This window comes from Drosophila santomea, chromosome X (assembly GCF_016746245.2).
Source record: "Drosophila santomea strain STO CAGO 1482 chromosome X, Prin_Dsan_1.1, whole genome shotgun sequence".
Taxonomy (NCBI): domain Eukaryota; kingdom Metazoa; phylum Arthropoda; class Insecta; order Diptera; family Drosophilidae; genus Drosophila; species Drosophila santomea.
Window position 1 is genome coordinate 7,088,608 of NC_053021.2, and position 20,234 is coordinate 7,108,841.

The following is a 20,234-nucleotide window of genomic DNA, read 5'->3' on the forward strand; positions in this document are numbered from 1 at the left end:
GCTTTTTGACAGCCAAGCCAGCGGGAAAAATGACGCAAAACATCAAATTCCAAATGAAAATGGGAAAATGGGGAAAATGGGGAAAATGGGGAAAATAGGGAAAATGGGTAAAATGCAGCCCAACCACTTCTTACTGCGTTTACTTTCCATCAGCATAATGCACAAAAGAGCAACAGGGAGAGCGGCGATCACTTAAAATGCAATGAACAAATTAATAAAACAACAACAATAACAACGGCGTGTCACCAGTTTAATTGCCCAAAGAGGATGGCACACAAACATATGTATGGTAGCGCACACACTTGCGGTCAAGCGAATAGTGATGCATGGCATGAAATAGTTTAAGAATTACGTGCCATTGCAAAGGTAAGCATGTGGGTTTAAATCAATGTTTGTCTAACTTTTAAATAAATTTATGAATTAATCAATTTATGAATGAATAAATTTATGAATTAATAAATTTATGAATAAATCAATTTATGAATAAATCAATTTATAAATTAATAAATTTATGAATGAATAAATTTATGAATTAATCATTTTATTAGTTAATCATTTTATTAATTAATCAGTTTATGAATTAATCAATTTATGAATTAATAAATTTATGAATTAATCAATTTATAAATTAATCAATTAATTAGTAATTTTTTTTGGCTCTTGTACTGAGTACTTAAAGTGGCTATTACTTAGCAACAAGCACTATTTTAACGCTGGCCACTGTAGGCAGTTCCCACTGTAGCCCCCGTTTTGGCAATGCTTTCAAATTTAGTTTTTGGCGCGCTTTGTTTTTTTTTTTGTTTTTTTTCTGTGTTTTGGAGGCTTTTGGCTTCTTTTGGCCACCTTTCTATTTTTTCGTGTTTTCGGGTTGTTGTTTAACACACAAAAAGAATTTTTAACTAACACAAAACGGACGCTGTGTGTTGAGTTGATTTCTATGGGTGTATGGGTGCATGGGTGTATGGGTATGGGGGCGTGGCTGGCGTAGGCGGATGTTCGTACTCTCAGGGGTCCTGGCTGGGGATTAGTGCGTTATTCGGTTTCATTGCACCCTTTTGCCGAAAGTTCAATTGCAATCTTGTTGCTGCTGCTGCTGCTCTTGTTGTTATTGTTGTTGTTATTGTTGTTGTTGGAGTAAATATACACCACACACAACAGAAAAACGCAGATTGTTCACTCGCCGTCTCTTTCCCGCCCCCTCAAGCCTGCACTGCCAAAAAAAATATGCATTTTCACTTAAAACGTAGAGAGGCGCAAACTTGCAACACAAAGTGTTCTTCAGATTTTTGGCACAAAAAAAATCCCCTTTTTTTTACTACAATGAAAATACGTGGGCAAATGTGAAAAGCCAAAAAATATGATGCTACCCCTTCTAAATTATAAAAATGCCATAAAAATTAAATTTTAAATCATTTATATGCATCATTAGCTGTACAAAACAGCCATTTTTGACTAAGTTTTACTAACAAAAAAAAACAGCCCATAACTAGCAAATATTTGCCAAATGTCCTTATTTGCAATTATCCTTTGAAAAATTATAAATATAATATATAGCAAGATAGCAGCTTACAAATCAGTGAATAATCAAATATTTCTAGCACTTGCACTGCGCATTTTCTTCGAGTGCACGCACATCCTGCACATCCTGTCTGCTGCCTTCTGCTCTTTGCTTCGCCTGCTGCTGTTGCTGCTGTGTCCTTTTTTTCCTGCCGTCGTTTTTCGGTGTGCGTTTGGTTTATTAATGTTGACCGTCAATTATGTTTTAATTGTCATAAAAGGTTTGTCCCTTTTGACTCACTTCCCCCCCCAACCCCCCCTCAAAAGCGGGGGATAAAGCCATGTGTGTGTGTGTGTGTGTGTTTCCAGGATATTCAGGACATGTGCGCGTGTGTGTGTGTGTGTGTGAGCGAGCAGAGTGTATGCAAACAATGAAATCCAACTGGGATAAGCTGCAGCAGAGCGAGAGGGAAGATGGCGAGCGGAACAGAAGTTGCTTGTCAACATGGACAAAGCTGGATATATATGTGACTGTGTGTGTGTGTGTGTGTGTGTAAGGCAGTTGACAGGTGTGCAGGGTGGTGTGTGTGTGTGTGTGAGTGTGAGGATGCTGCTGCTTCGATTTGGTTTTCCGGTTGTCAGGCAATTTGCCAGCAACTTACTGCAAAGATCAGCACAAAGAGTAGCCCACACACACACACACACCATGCACATACACACACACACACACACACCTACCACACACACAGAGAAACAAGAGAGTGACACATACGCCATGGTGGCGAAGGAGGGGGGACTACAGAAATCTTCTCGCTTCTTTTACAACGATTCATTAATTGAATTGAATTGAGTTGCAATGCAACTGCAGGTGGCATAATTCCACAGTAATATAAATTGCAATTTCCACTGCATAATCTTTAACTTTATCTCCGCTGTAAGGAAACCCAAAAAAGTATGTTATACTTGCCAACTCGCCAATGAGCTCAAGTTTTTACTACAACTTCTGGGCAGCTAACAATTTGCTGCTCATTGATTAAATGTACATAAATACAAGTTCAGGGAATTTGGGCAAAAGGATTTAAGAAAAAATAATAATAAATAATATAAATAGATTAATGCAGCGCTTAACAAAATGGCAGATTGACGACGTCGAAAAAGTGCGAGAAGCGCAGTAGTGAATTTTCAATTTTCAATTTTCCACTTTTTTAACATTTAACATTTTGCCGCCGTTTTGCAGCTCGTCGTTTTTGAATTTTTTGCTCTTCTGTTTTTTTGATTTTTTTTTGATTTTTTGTTGTCGTTCATTTGCTGCCGCCGATGCGCTGATGCCAATGCCAATTTATGAAATTCATTTTTTGCCTACGTTGTGATTATTTATTCAAAAAGTTGGCCTCGGCCAGCGTCTGCTCGCTCCTGCAGTTATATCCTATATCCTGGCAGCCTCGCAGGACTCACAGGACTCGCAGGACTCGCGCCCTGTTTCCCGCACACTTTCGTTGTAATTGCCATTGTTGTTTTTGTTGTTTTTGTTGTTGGTGTTGTTGTTGGTGGTGGTGGCATTGAGAGTTGTGAGTTGGGTGATTGGGTGATTGGGTAAATAAATTAATAACACAATTTATGCATGACGCACATTTATAATTACATTTGGAAATAATTTAATTAAAATTGTTAACGCTTGATTGAAGTTAAATCGAATCGCATCGCATCGCAACGAACAAGACAGAGGTCCTTACAAAAAAGCGACTTAATTAAATTAGCCCATCGCATCGATGCGGGGCACACAACAACATGCCATCATAATATAATAAAATGCCAACAAACTGACCAATTGCCATATCGGCCAACCGAAATCAGTTTTCGAGGCTCATGTACATATTTCGGTGTCCAGTTACTCCTTCGTTTCCTTCGTTTCCGGCACCAAAAAGGACATTCGAGTAAAGGCTTGTGTGTGCGGTTGCTCAAATAAACCGATCAGCAGTAACGGTAATTAAAAGCCAACCAAATGACCAAATAAGCCACACCACACCAACAAAAAAAAACAACAAAAAAAAAGGAGGAAAAATTGGGAAAATGGTGAAAAGGGGGAAAAGGAAAAGAACTGTGTGTGTGTATGCTGATGGAAATCTTAGAAAAATAATACAACCTGGACATGGACATACGACAAAATGACACAAAGCCAGAGATACCCTATAAAAATCAACCAGAAATGTTGGCTAATAAAATGCCCTTCTTACTGATTAAAACAATGTTACAAACATTATTAACATTACAAATGTTTTTTAATTAACAAAAGAAGCCCATTTTAATTTGAAACAAATCAAATCATTTGGTTCAAAGATAAAGCTAAAGAATCAGCAGCAAAAATTCGGCAATAATAAATGTGATTTGTGTCGCGAAGAAACTTTGATAAACTACAGGGTATTTCCAGGGTAAGCGCTAATAGCTGTTTGAGCATTCGAATTGCAAGACCACAATGCACACTCACACACACACATAGTTAAAAGCAGATAAGGCAAAAGCACACACTCGCATATGTAAGCAGTAAATCAACATGAAAACACACACACACACACGCGCAACTGAGTGTAAATATGTGTTGGTTATGCCCACAAATCAATTAAGTCGATTGGGGCAACATTTTCGGGTGGTAACACACACCCTCACACACTCGCACACACCCGCACACACACACACAAGAAAATGGCAAAGAGTTGTTAAGCGCCAAAATGACACATGCAAAAGTGGAGAAAAGCACTCATCAAAAGAACCGCGAAGAAGTCGAATATTCTGCTCCCAAAAAATAAAAAGAAAATATGCAAATTTAACAGCCAAGAAAGAAAGCGATGCATTCGATGAAACATTTGCTCATTTACAAAATGACAATCCAATAATACGCGCTTTAAATCAAACCAATAAGCAAGGCTATCAGGCAAAAACTTTAGCCACTTCCGGTTCCAGTGTTGGTAAACCACTTAACAAGCAAGCAGCTAAAGAATTGCAGTATGCAAGTTGGTAAGTGATAAATATAATTAATAGAATAGAATATAATAGAATATAATATAATATATTACAAAAATATATATCATAAGTCAATAAAGATACGATTTCTATGCAGTTACTAAAAAAGCGCAAATGCATAAGAGATCTATGGCATCATGGTCATACATTTGATGCCCATCTTGTAGGAGATTATAATGCAAATGTTCAATTTTGCTAACAGACTAAAATAGCCAGCTATTATATATATGGAGATATTCCATCACAAGATAATAAAAAGATCAAATAATATATAACAAAGCTAATGCTAAGTACTATAAGCTCTCATAATTATATAGTAGTAATTATCCCTGTTTGTTCAAAAGCCCCATATAAAACTGATTTTTCGAGTTGAGTGGCAGGAAAGCAGGCAGTTTGTCGGTACGACGCTGGCCAACGAGTGCAAACGAATGCCAGCGAATCCTGGGCCGAAGGACTAAGGACGAAGCACTAAGGACGAAGGACGAAGGACGAAGGACGATGTGGCACTCTGACTGCCGGGTAGTATAAATACCGGAGACACACGGCCGTCGGCCATCAGTTCTGCCAACGATTTCACATTGGACGCGTGCCACGCGCTGCTTGCTCCTCAACGTCCTTGCCACGAGCATCGCAACTCGCCGCAGACTTCTGTTTGTTTGTTTGTTTGTTTGTTTGTTTGTTTTTTTTCTTGTTCCTCTGATTGTGCACGTGCAGCAAATTCCAAGTTCCAATGTTCACCAATTGGCTGACTGGCAGCAGCAACAGCAGCACGCCGGCAATTCGGTCGTCGGTAGCGGGCATCGTTGGTGCGGTGGGCAGTGGGACAGCCAGTGGAGTTAGTGCCTCCGCTTTGGTCATGAGCTCGCCGCCGGATGTCATCCTGGAGGTGGGTCCGGCGCCCACCAATGTCCGCTTCGTGGCCCACTCCCTGGTGCTGGGCATGCACAGTGGCTACCTGCGTTCCGCCATTCGTTTGGATGAGGCAACCGCAACCGCAACTGCCGCCTCTGCCTCTGCATCTGCATCTGCATCCGCAGCAGCAGGTGCATCAGCAGCAGCGGGCGCATCCGCAGCAGCTGGCAGTTGCAACGCAGCAGGAAGCGCAGCAACGACGGCAACGGGCGAACTGCTGCTGTATCTCGGCAATGTGACCGCCGATCAGTTTGCACCGCTGCTCACCTACATGTACACCGGCTATCTGGACTTGACCGTGGACAACATCTTTGCCGTGCTGCTGGCCACCCATGTGCTGCACATGCCACGTGCTCTGGAAATCTGCCGGTGGGTGTGGGGGGTTCAACTCTCAACTCTCAAGTCTCAAGTCTCTCATATTTATGCATTACTTGCCATATTCTTGCGATTCTATTTGAATATATTAGATAGATGATCTATATGCATATTTTCCAGCTCATTTTTGGCGCGCGCCCAAACGGAGGGCTATTTGAACGGCAATCCCGCCCAGCTGTGTCCAGTGCCCAGCATTCCCGCCAAGGTCATCCGCCCGATACCCAGCAAGGCCACCATGCCCAACTTCGGCTTTCTGCCCATGCCACAAGGTGCTCCAAGTGCTCATCCAAGTGCTCATCCCACTGCTCATCCCACTGCTCATTCAACTGCTCATCCAAGTGCTCATCCCACTGCTCCAACTCCCACTCTCAGTTCCTTTGGCGCCAACTCATCGCACCTGGAGCACCACGAGTCCACGTCGCTGCTGGATGATGCCAACGCTGTGGACGAGGACGAGGATGTGGAGGTGTTCATCGACAGCAACACGATGACGGATAACGAGGCGGATCTCGAACCGGACGTGGACATGGACTGCAATGTGTCGGTGGTAAGTTCGCTGGACAGCCTGAACATCGAGCGTCTGGATGTGAAGCCACCCACGCCAACTGCAACAGCAAGAGCAACAGCAACAACCTTGCCACCAATGGTGGCCACTGCTACTGCAGCTGTTGCTGCCACCAAAGCCAAGTCGCAAAGTGTGCCGTCGAAAGGTGTCAGCTCCAGGCGGGATTCGCATGCGAAGGTCAGTAGAACGAAATCGAATGCGTCCAGCAGCAGATCCCGGAAATCCAGTGGCCTGCAGGTGGCCAGGGCACCGATTCCAGCTGCCCAATTGGATTTGACACCCAATGCCACACCCATAACGCCCACGAAATTCATCATCGATGTGGCCAGTTGCGATGGACCGGTGCGTTTTCGTCGCATCTTGAACACGGCCTACGGCCACAAGCCGGTGGAGGCGATGGATGCGACGAACACGGCTGCTCCAGCTGCATCCACATCCATGGCGGTGGAGCAACATCGCAGCCAGCAGAGTGTCAGCTATTCGTTTCACCAGCAAATGGCCCGTGCCATCAGCAGTCAGCAGCGGCAGCTGAGTCACCAGCAGCTGGAGGAGAGCGAGAACAGTGGCGATGCCACACCACCAGCGACGCTGGGTGGCAGCAAGCAGCCACGTGCCACTGCATCTGCCACATCTGTGGGCACTAGAAAGTCACAGGCAACTGGAGCTGCAACTGGAGCTGCAACTGGAAATGCAACTGCAACCAGTGGCAATCAGGAGCTGTATGTGTGCGTCTATTGCAAGCACACCTTCAAGTCGCAGTACTGCTATCAAAAGCACGCCAAGCGACACCTCAACCCCCTGACATTGACCACCACCACCACCACCACCACCACCACGGAGAAGAAACTGCTGGCGGAACCGGCCGCCGCTTCCATGGCCAGCAGCTCGGAAATGGATCACACATCGTTGGCTCAGAGTGGCGCCACAAACGCAGTTGTTGCAAATGGTGCAACAGCAACAGCAGCTGCAGCAGCAGCAGCAGCAGGAGGAGGAGGAGGAGGAGGAACAGCAGCAACAGCAGCATTGTTGCGACGAGAGGTGCGACCGCTGGACATGAATGTGCAGTATTATCCATGCAAAACGTGCGGCAGCAAGTTTCCCAGCTACTATTTCGTGCACAAGCATCGCAAGATGTGCCATGCGGATGAGATTGAGGCGACTGCCACCAGCAACACGAGCAACACAAGCAACACGAGCAACAATAGCCACAATAGCAGCAGCAACACGAGCAGCAACAGCAACACAAGCAGCAGCAACACCAGCAACAGCAGCAACAACAACAACAAACGCGAGGATCAGCAGACACAGCAGCAACATTAGCAGCATCAGCAACATTAACATCATCAGCAACATCAGCAACATCAGCAACATCAACAACATCTGCAACATCTGCAACATCTGCAACATCTGCAATAATGCAACCAAAATGGCATATTGCAAAATCAAAGCAACGAAATTTACGAATTTATATACAACTAACCAACACACACACACACGCACACACACACACACACACAAAGAATGTTTTTTTTTGTCGCTCTAGAAATGCAATTAAATGAATAAAAAGTACTTCAACTTAACAAAAAACGGATTAAACCTTAAAAATAAGTTTGAAACAAGTGCACAAGTGAAAGTGGCCACAAGCATTCAAAAGTTTCATCAAGTTAATGATGAAGTTGAAGTTTCATCAAGTTGAAAATTCATCAAGCTAAAGCTGTGAATGAATGAGATAATGAAGAAATCACCTGGAATTTAAGTTTGAATTTGGATTTGAATACTTTTGATAATTGGAATCGCTTTAAATCGAATCACATTCCGGGCTCATCATCATCATAATCATCATCGGCATAATACTCCACTTTTTGCACCCTTTTACAAGCGAAGATTGAAATGCGAGTGGAAGAGGGGAAAGGGGGAGTGGGGGAGTGGGGGAGAGGTAGATACAAATGTAAACAAGCCTTGCCGCAATTTAATAATTAAATTAAATCACTTGCATAATAAAAAAGACGTTTACAAAAAAGACTTTAATTTAATTGAGTTTAATTAACTCGCCAGGGAGATGACAGCCAACAAGGCCGCGCAAAGCGAAACGAGGCAAACGAAGCAAAGACGATGATGGCAACTGCCTGCTGCTGCTGGGTGGTGGGTGGTAGTGGGTGGTGCTAGTGGGTGGTGGGTGGCTCAAGTGGGTGGCCCAAGTGGGCGGTGGTGCAAACAAAAACCGCAAGCGGCCGAAAAACCGTTGAGCTGAGCCGCAAAAAAAAAAAAAATGAGTGAAATGAGTAAAATGAGCGAGACTCGCGGGAAAACCCAGCGTAGCACCAATTGGAGTTACTTCTTCATACCAACCACCCAACCACCCATCACCCACCCACTCACTTCCCCGCCTCCCTTCCCCCATCCCCTCAAAATGCTGTCAACTCTTTTTGGCCCTGGACTCCGACAACTTGACTTGAGGCCATATAGCGCCAGCTCAGTGTCTCTCTTTGTTTATATACATACATATATACATACATACATATATACATATGTACATACATATACATATAGATATATATACATACATATATATCTATATATAAATATATATTCTTTTTTGATGAAATATTAATCGAAAACGCTGGCGGAGAAGCGCAGGCAGGGCAAACAGAATCGCAGAATCGCAGAATCCCACGAAACGGACATAGATAGCCAGTTCTGATTGGATTGAGCAGGAGGAGATGGAGGAGAAGGAGGAGCAGGAGGAGCAGGAGGAGCAGGAGGAGCAGGAGGAGCAGGAGGAGGAGGTGGTGGCCACTGGTGGGCAGTTGCTGCTCGGTTGGATAGTTTGATTAAACGGCACAAAAGAGACTGCTGCTCCTGCTGCTACTGCACCACATTGCAGTTGTCGATGGCGGGAAATGCATTTTTGATGTGCTCCGCGGGGGGAGGGAGGGGAGTGCGCCAAAAGGACATTAACATACCAATGTAAAATCAAAATAAACAAAGACTGAATGGAAAGCTTTCAACTGGTTAACAGGAAGCTTTTTCGCTTCGCGGGACACTCGCTGTAAAAGCTCCCTTTTTAAACTTTGATAGACGAAAGCTTCTTTTTGAAACTTTGAAAAGCAAAATCTCCTTTTCGAAACTTTGAAGGGCAAAAGCTCCTTTTTTGAAACTTTGAAGAGCAAAATCTCCCTTTTAAAAACCAAACTCTCCTTTTTGAAACTTTGAAGAGCAAAATTCCTTTTTGAAACTTTGAGAGCAAAAGCTCCTTTTTAAAACTTTAAAAGATGAAAGCTTCTTTTTGAAACTATGAAAAGCAAAATCTCCTTTTTGAAAAGCAATATCTCCTTTTTGAAACTTTAAAAGGCGAAATCTCCTTTTTGAAACTTTGAAAGGCAAAATCCTTTTAAAACTTAGTAGCAAAACATAGAACCATTTGCAGTCAAGTCCTGCGCACAGGATCAAAGTTCCTCGCAGCTTTTGTGCTGTGCTTTCAAAGCTAAATAGCTGAGGAAGCCAACCTGTTCTTAAATGGCAATTGAATTCAGCTTGCTGCGAAACTCTTGAATTAAATGATATATAACCTAATAGTTAATAACCTAACCTGATAGTTAATTAGTTGATAATTGACAATTGAAAGTTGAACATATAAGAAATGGCCCCGAAATAAAAGTTAGTTAGTTTTCGGCACTTACCGTCGCCATCGAGGGCGCGAATCTCGATTGCATTGACCATCAAATTGCCATTGCCATCCGATAGGAGCGGCAACGAGATCGCCGATGCGGTGGCCGTTGTTGTCGCCGTGGATGAGGACGAGGATGCGGACGAGGATGCGGACGAGGACTTGGCGCCCGATGCCGTCGACATAATGGATGCGGCGCTGATCAGCAGCATTGAGGAGGCGGATGACGACGACGACGACGACGACGACGATAAGGATGAGGATGAGGATGCTGCGGTTGGCGTGGATGTGACCACAACTGAAGCGGACGACGTGGATGTCAGCGATGTCTTGGCCATCGATCCTTGATCCTTGGCATTGGCCTTTGACATTGGGCCGTGACTATTGCTGATGCCACTGATGCCACTGATGCCACTGCTGCTATTGGTCATCGCTGCCGTTGCATTTCCAGTTGCCTCACCGGCATTCAGTTCGAAGCGCTTCCTCTTGGATTCACTGCAACCGAAACCGAAACCGAAACCGAAACGAGAGAGATGGCAATAGTTAGTTATAGCATTTGCATTATGTTTAATGCACATTGCACACACTCACCTAACATCTGAGTGCAATTCATTGCCGGCGCCCAGTCCCTCGACTTGGGCAGCCTTCAGCTTCTGGCCCAGATAGTTGCCCGCCGTGGTGGCCGTGTGTCCATAGGTGTTCACACCAGCACCAGCACCAGCACCAGCACCAGCACCACTCTCACTCGCCGTCGCCGCCGTTGCAGCTGTTGAATTGGTCGTCCTGGCTGAGGGCATTGCCTTCACGATCTTATCGCCAATCGCCGCCGCATTCGCCGCTGCTGCTGCAGCTGCAGCATCATCGCCGCCGGCGGACGCCTTCACATTGGCAATGACCACAGTTTGATAGCCTGGCTTGAAGCCATTCAAGGTTACGCCCTGCGCCGCTGTCGCATTGCTGCTGGCTGAAATGTAGAGAATGGTGCAGATTTAGTAAGAATCCTTGCCAGAATTGGGGGTCATAATAATCCCTTGTCCATATGCCATAGATGCCATAGATGCCATAGATGCCATAGATGCCATAGATGCCATAGATTGTCTACATCTAAGGCACAGCTGAGGATTAGCCTATATAGGCTTGAAGACTCACCATTATAGCCATCGGCATTGACGACGGCCTTTGTCGCCGCACTTTTGGCCAGCGAATCGTTGGCTTCGGCGATCCGCGAGTCCGCTCCCTTTGCCGCCGTGCCCGCTGGCTCGGTCGCTGTTTCCGGTTTGCCCACACCCTTGGCCGCTGCCGTTGCGGTGGCGCCCGTTGCCGTTGTCGCATTGTCACCAGCGCTGGCGGCACTTGCTCCGGTTGCCGGTGTGCCGGCAGTGGCAACGGTTGCTGCTCCGGCTGTGGCCGCTGCCTCCTCCTCGGCGGTTTTGCTCTTCGCCTCGCCGCCCGCTGAGATCTCTGGTGGTGCTGTTGCCGTAGCTGTTGCTGTTGCAGGTGTGCTTGCTGCTGCTGCTGCTGCTGCTGCTGCTGCTGCTGCCGCTGCTGAGGTTGCTACTCCTCCTCCTCCTCCTCCTCCGGCTGCTGCGGCTGTTGGTCCTCCAGCTGTTGCCGCATTCTTATCGCTGCTGGCGCTCGCCGTCTTGCCGGCATCATTCGTTTTATCCGCTGCTCCTGCTGCTCCTGTCGAGCTCGCCGTTGATGATGATGTTACTGCTGCTGCTGCTGCTGCTGCTGCTGCTGCTGCTGCTGCTGATGATGCTGTTGATGTTGCTGTTGTGGTTGCTGCTGCTGCCGCCGCCGCTTTGGCCACCTTTTCACTGGCCGCCGTTGCCTCGACAGCCTTGCTAGCGGCGCTTGCCTTCTCGGCGGCACTTTCGGCCGCCTTGGCAGCATCCGCAGCCGCCTTCTCCGCCACCCGTTCCCGCTCGGCGGCACGCTCGGCACGCTCACGCTCGGCAACGGCGGATGAGCGACCGCCGGACTTTTGCTGCTGCTCGCGCTGCAGGCGCGTCATCACGCCGGTGGTCATCGAATCGATGATGCACTGCGGCTGTGCGGCCTGCGCCTTGGCTGGATTGCGGGAGCTGCGCGTTCGCTGGCGGGACTTGCGTAGCAGCTGCTTGTAGTTCTCGGTCTTCTTGCTGAGGTAGTAGTAGCGTACGCAATCCTGCGGCGATTTGCGATCCAAGCTGGCGGCAATGGCGCCAAAGTTCTTCGGATGCTGCAAATACTTCTCCTTGAACGTCTCCTTCTCGCCGGCGGTCCACATGTTGAGCGCCTTGCGCTGCTGATGCACAGCGACCATGTCGTCGATAAGTCCATTTTCGTTGTGATAGGCACATCGCCGCTGGCGGGCATCGTGCATTAGTGGCGGTATGACCGCATACGAGCGCATCTTCTTATCCTCGAGCGCCTGCTCCTGCAGCCCATCCATGATCTCCTCGAGATCCGCTTCGGATTTAATGCGCGAACCGACGCGATTGAAGCGCTCCTTATCCTCGCGCTGTTTGCGCAACTCCGTGAACACCTTCTCGAAGAACTCGCGATTCTTGGCCTCGCGTGCTTTCCGCTTCGCACTGGCCTCCATGCGCTCGCATCGCCGCTGCCAATCCGCCTGCTCCTTGGTGTACTTCTCCACCAGACCCTGATTGTGCAGCCATCGCTCCGCTTTCAGTTTCCGGATGTGCAGCAGCAGTGGCGCACGTATTTGGCTCTGATGCTGGCGTATCAGCATGGTGAGGGCCTCCACATCCAGTGGCTGATTGTACAGCGGCAACCAGGGACGACCGGCCATGGAAGCTGGCGAGGATTCATCGGCCGCTGCATTGTGCAGCATGGAATGTTGCGCTTGGGCCGTCTTCCGATTGGCCGCATAGATCTTCTCCGCCAGCATTTGACTGCGCCACGTTAGCTCCACCACCTGCTGCTCATCCTGTTCATCCAGACCATCGTTGTTGTTCTCGCTCAACTCCTTGGCTGATCTCTGCTCCTTGGCCAATGCGGCCACCTCCATGAGCGATTTCTCCTTCTTGCGCAGCGTCTCCATTGTCGTCTCCGCGGACTTGATCTCATTGTCCACCTTCTGTATCTGCATGAGTAGCTCCTCCTTGGCGCTGGTCCTACCCCGCTCCTCCATCGAACTATCGCTGGGCAGCGTCGGCGAAATGGCCTCCACCTGTTGCACATTAGACATGTTAATTGCGTATGTTCCTACTCCCAACTACGCAGACGTGGAAAGAGAGCTCTGCTCGCTTGAGTCATATCACAGTTCGCAATACTCTTCTACAAGTTCTTCTACTCTACTCAACCCAAAAAAAAGACCAAAAGAAACTCGTCTCAACCCTGTAAACCAAAGCTACCCCCATTTTTCAGGGTCACTGCGATTCCCAGATGAACCCTTTAGAAACCAGTTTGCAGATCACTGCATTTGGAATGGAATCGGAATCATTGCGAATGCATTAACTCAAGCATGGCTCCCTTCCGCGTCCACAGGTGACCACTACTCACCTGGGGATGGTACGCCTCCGTGCTGGCGGCTGCCGTGTTGCCCGTTCCCGTTCCCGTTCCCGATCCCGATCCCGGTCCGGTGGCAACATGGCCACTACCACTGCTGCTGCTACTGCTGCTGGTTGTGCCCGCCGTGGAGACGCTGCTGGTGACGATAGTGCCCACCGGTTGGCTAACCACGGAGGACATGCTGCTCACCGCTGGCTGATTGCGGCCCTGCGTTTGTGTGCCATACATCTGCTGCAGGTGCTGTTGTCGCTGCTGCTGCTGCTGCTGTTGCTGCTGCTGCTGTGACAGCGTCTCCACCTTGAGCTGCATGGCCATGGGCATGGTGCCCCTTTGTCGGCACACATCATTGTGGCTCTGCCGGCTGATGGCATCGGCGTCGCTAAGCCGCTGCTTCTTGTACGGCTGCTGGCCGCCAAATGGCTCGGGCGGATGTTGCTGCTGTTGCGGATGTTGCTGCTGCTGTTGCTGGAGCTGCAAATGCTGTCGCTGGTTGACCATCGCCGCAGCAACGGCCGCTGTGGCATTGGTCAGGTACTCGCTGGTGTATTGCAGCGCCTGCGGATGGGGCATCAGGATGCGCCCCAGACTCCCGACCATTACGCTGCCACCGCCGCCTCCTCCTCCTCCTCCTCCCCCGCCAGCAGCAGATGTTCCACCTGCGCCACTGGGATTGCCGCCTTGCTGCTGCTGCTGCTGCTGCTGCTGTTGCTGTTGTTGCTGGGAGGGATTACTATTTGGTTGACTGGCATAGTGGGGCATGGCCTCCATGACCAGCACACCGCCGGACTGCGATACCTGGACGACACCGCCGCCGGGTGGAGCTGATCCGCCGGCACTTGCTCCTCCACCTCCACTGCTGCCGCTGCTGCTGCTGCTGCTGCTGCCGCTGGTGTTGGAACTTTGGCCACCAACGTTGCCCTTGCCCGCCGAAACAGCCGCCACAGCCGCTCGAGCTGCTGCCCTCTGATACTCCGGCATCGACGCTGCAGCCTGCTGCTGCTGTTGCTGCTGTTGCTGCTGCTGTTGCTGCTGCTGAATTTGGGTGTGACGCGAGTAGGGATTATCGCGGTAGTTGGGCGCCGGTGCAATGCTGTAGCCCGTGTTTTGAATGAAACGATGCTGCGGGGGTGGTGGCGGGTAGCCGGAGTTGACGGCCGCCGCCGCTGCTGCTGCTGCAGCTGCTGCGGATGATGGCGAGTAACCGGGATTAACGGACGCCGCCGCTGCAGCTGCTGCTGCTGCTGCCGCTGCTGCACTGCTGCTGTTGTTGCTGCCGCTGCCGCCGCTGTTGCCGCTACCAGAGTTTCCAGGACGAGGTGGTGACAAAGGTTGCTGCTGCTGCTGCTGCTGTTGCATATGCTGTTGCTGCTGCTTCTGTTGCTGCTGCTGCTGCTGCTGCTGCTGCTGCTGTTGGTGGTGGTGATGGATTTGCGGATGCAGGTTGGTGCGTTGGTCCTGTTGCTGCTGCTGCTGATGCTGCTGGTGCGACTGATGCTGCTGCTGTTGCTGCTGCTGCTGAAGGTGCGCCACCTGCTTGGCATACTGCGGCAGCTCAAGGGCCCTGTACGACCAGTGGGGGCGAAAGGAGAGGAACACAGCAGATTATTAAATTATTGTTCAAATGGGCAACGGAAGCGTGAGCAATGTGGCATTCAGCGAAGGAAGGAAACGCATTTCTCAGTGGTTTACAAATAGTTCCTTAACTCCTCTATATCAAATAATCAAAAAGAGCTACATTTAATTAAAACTGTTTTCATGAACAGACTGCTTTAATTCCGATTCTTATGCATCTTGCTAACTAAACATTTATGCTTTTTACTGTTTAAATAACCATAAGATGCACCTGCAGTTAATCAATGAACTTACTAAGCAGACTTACTAACCTACTGCAACTTAATTGGCTCTGGACACCTGTCTATAAATCATGGAAATGCACAGATCAGCTCAGAACACCTGCCATTATAATCGGCCACTCATAAAAAACAAGTTATATGCAGTTCCAAGAACTATATCTACATATTTACATATATATGTAGCTAATCCAGCGACTTGTTGCAAGTCTAGTAGCTTTCAATTATGCGCCAACTGCGATCTGCAATTGCATGTTGCATGTTGCATTTTGCAGTTTGCATTTGGCATGTTGCATTTCGCAGTTTGCATTTGGCATTTTTCAGATTGCATTTTGCAGTTGCGGGTTATAAACGAGATATAAACGCTGAAATGAATGCAAACAACTGCGGCTTGACCCCGTTTACGCGGCAATCAAAGATAATCGCATGATCATCGCATCCTATCATTTAGCCTATCTGCATAATGCATACGCATACGCATGTGCTTTTCTACATAAATATTTCCATATACATATATATTTATTTATCTATATATACTTATCACAGTAGCGATCTAACGGTGCATCTGCGCTTATTGTTATTATTTTTGTTATTGGGGACACGAACCCCGGCCGGCATCGAGCCGGTGCGAGCGAGAGAGCTTATGCGTGTGCCGCATGCGGCCATCTCTTTCGTTTTCGTGCTTGTACGCCGCCATGTGCTGCCGCCGCATCGAACCCGTTAGTCGCGCGCTCGCTTCAAACATCGAACAACGAACATCGCACATGTTCCATGTTGGCGGTCAGCCATGTGGGCAGCGAACGGCAGCCGCGTCGACGTCGGCAGAGCGACGTCGACAGAGCGCCGGCAGAGGCGACAATCGAACCGATTTGTTGTTGCCGCCTTTCCCCACTCCACACGCACAGTGGTGGCTCAAATATTGACCATGCCCGCCAGTGTTTTGACTTGGTTTTCGGGCTGCCTCATTTAATTTTTAATAATTAAGTCGTGTAAGCCATTGAATTTGTCAAATTTACAAGTGTATAAGCACATGCTTAGTTTGACATTAGTCCATTTATATAGATATTTAGCAACAAATTAATCGTTTGTACATACTTGTATATTGAATATGCCAACTTTACTTGCTACTTTACCGTTTTTCTTGCCCTGCAAATTTTATCTTCAATTTGCCACATTTATTCATCAAATTAAACAGAAACTCTCATACGAAAGTCGTCAAAAATGCATTTCTCGTGTTTTTTTTTTTTGTTGTTGCTTGTTGTGTGCATTTTGAATCAAATCAAATTTATTATTAACAGCAGTAAACGCATTTGATGGGATTTGTGATTAACGTGCGACGCGATTGACCCCACGCCCCCACTTACCCCCCTCCACAACACTCGTTGCCTCTGCCAACGGCGACGTCGACGCAGCGTCGCGACCTCATGCATCAACGTCACTCACAAACACACAAAAACACACACGCACACACACACACACAGTGGCAAACAATGTTGCACAGCAACAACCACAGGCTCGTTTATTAATTCATTAAATATTAAAAGCGCTGCGAGTGCGAAAGAGATGGCCTGCGACCGTCGAGCAACGTTGCCAAACTTCACCGTGAACCATTCTTTTATTTTTGTTTTTTGTATGTGTGTGCGTGTTTTTTTTTTTTTGTATAGAAAAACATCAAATTCAAGGCTTTTGTCGAGTCCAGCTCAATTTTGCTTTTGAAATAAAATAAAAGAAGAAAAGCCGAGAGACAATGATGTAGCGCAATCATCAATCATGAATGACGGCGAACTTCGCGAAAAAATCACAGTTGAAAATCACCACAAATGCAGAACTCATTTATACTTAACTATATATACACACTATGTACAGCATACTTTCTATATATAAATATATCTACGTTTTTTCTTTATTTATTTGTTATAAGTTATATAAGTTATTCTTGAAATTTCGAATAGATTTTTTTTCTGTTTGTGCTCTAAATAGTTATTTAGGTTTTGATTTTATTTATAAGTAAATCGTTATATTTCTCATTTTTCTCATTATCACTTTTTGACTAATTTTTGTATCATTTCATTTTTGTGTCATTTGGTAATTTATAACATTCTTTATAACTCTTTATAATTTTGTAACAATTTTATATTTATGCAGTTCTTATATACAATGTACAATCTGCTTGTGCCTCGTTTTTTGTTTTGTATTCTTAAATAATATTTTACACCAGCCAAAAAAGCTCTAAAAACCAAGTATAAACTTTGACCTTTTCGTTTTACGATGAGTCGAAGCTTTTCGCGTATTTCTTGTATTTCTTCCGTCTAAATCCATTACTTGTGAATTCCTTTTGAATTCCTTTTGACCTTGCCTATTCGAGGTTCTCATTAAAGTTCCATCACGTTCTTATACTCTTTCTAATGCTCGTATCTTTCAGATACCTTAACATATCTTTCAGATACCTTTAGTTATTTTTCGTATATTATTTCCTACAGATAGCTGCTATAATTCGTTTATTTTAACATTCTTTATTATTTATTCCATTGAGCTTTGCTGCTTGTTTTAAATATTTCACTCTTGTTTTCGATTATTCCGATTTCCTGCCTTATAATAATTCAATTCCTTCCTTCGCAAAATGCTAAATCGCTGCCTTTTTGTATTTATTTTCGTTTTCAGTGCGCTGCTTTACATGTTCGTTGGGATGTTTTACCTGCAAATAAAAGAGAAAAGGAACAAAAATTAGCAATTGCTATACAACACATATGGGATATATGTTTATATGTAAATATACAAGGTACAGAAGAATTGCATACAATTTGAATTTGACTTTGTGTTGGCGAGAGATAAAGTTGCAAAATTTCCATTTTTCTTGCATAACTTAAAGTAGAGAAAGACTGCGGATTGTTAAGACCCTAAATATTTAAACTATCTAGTTTCAATACCAACTAGTTTGATGTTCTTATAATTACATCGAATGTAATGTAATGTATTACATTGTACATACATTTACATAGAATAGTTGCACATGTAATAACATTTACCCAAGTACTCCATTTACCCATCTTTTGTTTAGCTTTTATTGCGTGTGCCACACCCACGACCAGAATTCAACTTTAAAGAACAAAGGAGAAATGGGAAAATGGGAAATCTAAACTCGAGTCAAAGGAAAAGCTCCGGCTAATAAGCTCTCATCTTCAAGTTTCCTTCTCTCTCGGCGGTTTCTTCTGCTCGCTCGGCATTTTCCTCGCAAATTCCTTTAAACATTTTCCTCCCTTTTCGCTCGTTTCGTTTTCCACATTAAAGTTTCATCAAACAGAAAGGAAAATAATTAAAAGCCGCACGCACACCGCTTTGTTTTCGTTTGAAAAAGTTTGAAAACACACGGCAGCCAGAAAGAGATGGCCAGCATTTGGGGACAGGGATGGGCGTATGTGGGCGAAAGAGAGGGCAGCATGCACACATGCACCGTTATCCGTTATCCGTTATGTGCGCAGTAATTCATATACACGAGTGCCTGTGTCTGTGTGTGTGTGTGTGTGTGTGTGTGTGCAGCATCCATAACCATTCATCCACCGCCCCCTTTGCCCACTTCTTGTTCGTCTTCTTCTTTCAGCCACGCCTTGTGGCTGTGACCACACATACACTCCACACATACACTCACACATATATGCATATGTATATGTAATCCATATATGCCACACATACATATGTACACACATGTGTGTATGTATATAATAGGCACATACACACAGCGAAATAAAAAGAATCAACGCAAATATTTGAGCAAAACTAACAGAAAAACCGAAAAGATGGAACATAAAACAGGGAACACAAACCAAGCAAAAAAAGGGCGAAATATAAAACCACGAAAAACAAGAAAAAAAACGAAAAAACAGAGAAAAAATGATGAAAACACGAATATAAAACGGAAAGCGCAAATTCTTCTATGCAAAAAATAAAAGGAGCACGAAACAAGAAGAAGCAGTGGCTGCAGAAAAACGGCGTACACTGCCAAAAACGGGGGAATTGCGAAATATTCCTAAGCAATTAATACTATTACTATTACATTTGATTGTTTATTACTAACTATGTAACAACTTACTATGTAAAAACATTTCATAAGCGTGCTTATTTGGCAAATACTTTTGTGTTTTTTAAAGTGTACGCACAACAAATAGCTGTCTGCTATCGCCTCCCCATTTTTCTCAACTTTCCCGCCCAATTTTCCGATCCCTTTTTCCCCAATTGCAGCGCTCACAGTGTGCAGGCCAACAGAAAAACAACAAACTTTTCTTTTCTTTCTTTTTTTTTTGTGCTCGTTATTGATTTTTTTTGGGCGGCAGAAAATGCAGAAAAATGGGGAAAACGTGGGGGTGTGGGGGAGGGGGGTGTAGGGGGTTGCAGGCGATGACAGCCTTGTTATGAATTCCCCAAAGAGTGGAATTGTGGGGGCAGAAGTTGGAAAAGCCAGCCGTATTTTGTATGTTGATTATTATTCTTGGCTCCAGTTTTCCAACCCTCTCTCCCCCCCCCCCCCCCCCACCCACAATTTTTCGCCTGCTCTTCGTTTTTCGCATAAATCTAGAAATGCATTTCCCACGCTTTTTTTTTTGTTTTTTTGTTTTTTTTTGCGCCAACCACATGCTTTTCATTTCTGTTTTCCGTTGCCTGCTTTTAGGCACTGAACTTTGCCCAGCTGCTGGAGCGAGACAGCTGCAACTTTAAAACGTCCTTTGCTATCTGTGTCTCTGTCTCTTCACCCCCTCTGCTTCAGCTCTCTCTTTCGCATCCTTACTCCTCCTCTCTTCCGTCTGTCGTCTGTGTGCCATTAAATTCGTTGGAAATT

The 20,234-nt window shown here is 46.0% G+C and overlaps 2 protein-coding genes across 5 annotated transcripts in view; one reads left to right on the top strand and one right to left on the bottom strand.

Moving 5' to 3' along the window:
* The window catches only part of LOC120457137, a 60,655-nt gene that overhangs the window by 16,950 nt on the left and 23,471 nt on the right, over positions 1–20,234 (bottom strand). For 3 of the 4 annotated variants that reach the window (XM_039644381.2, XM_039644380.2, XM_039644379.2), the window contains exons 3-6: positions 13,545–15,133; positions 11,184–13,212; positions 10,626–10,998; positions 10,048–10,529 (exon numbers count right to left, since the gene is read on the bottom strand). In XM_039644381.2, the coding sequence (XP_039500315.1) occupies positions 10,048–10,529; positions 10,626–10,998; positions 11,184–13,212; positions 13,545–15,133 (4,473 nt within the window). The remainder of the gene's footprint in view (positions 1–10,047; positions 10,530–10,625; positions 10,999–11,183; positions 13,213–13,544; positions 15,134–20,234) is intronic. The other variant, XM_039644382.2, reaches the window with a different exon arrangement.
* On the top strand, positions 5,091–7,687 carry LOC120457142 (mucin-21). The gene is made up of 2 exons (XM_039644410.2): positions 5,091–5,796; positions 5,923–7,687. Exons 1-2 carry the CDS (start codon positions 5,246–5,248, stop codon positions 7,685–7,687), a joined length of 2,316 nt encoding a protein of 771 aa, XP_039500344.2. The 5' UTR covers positions 5,091–5,245.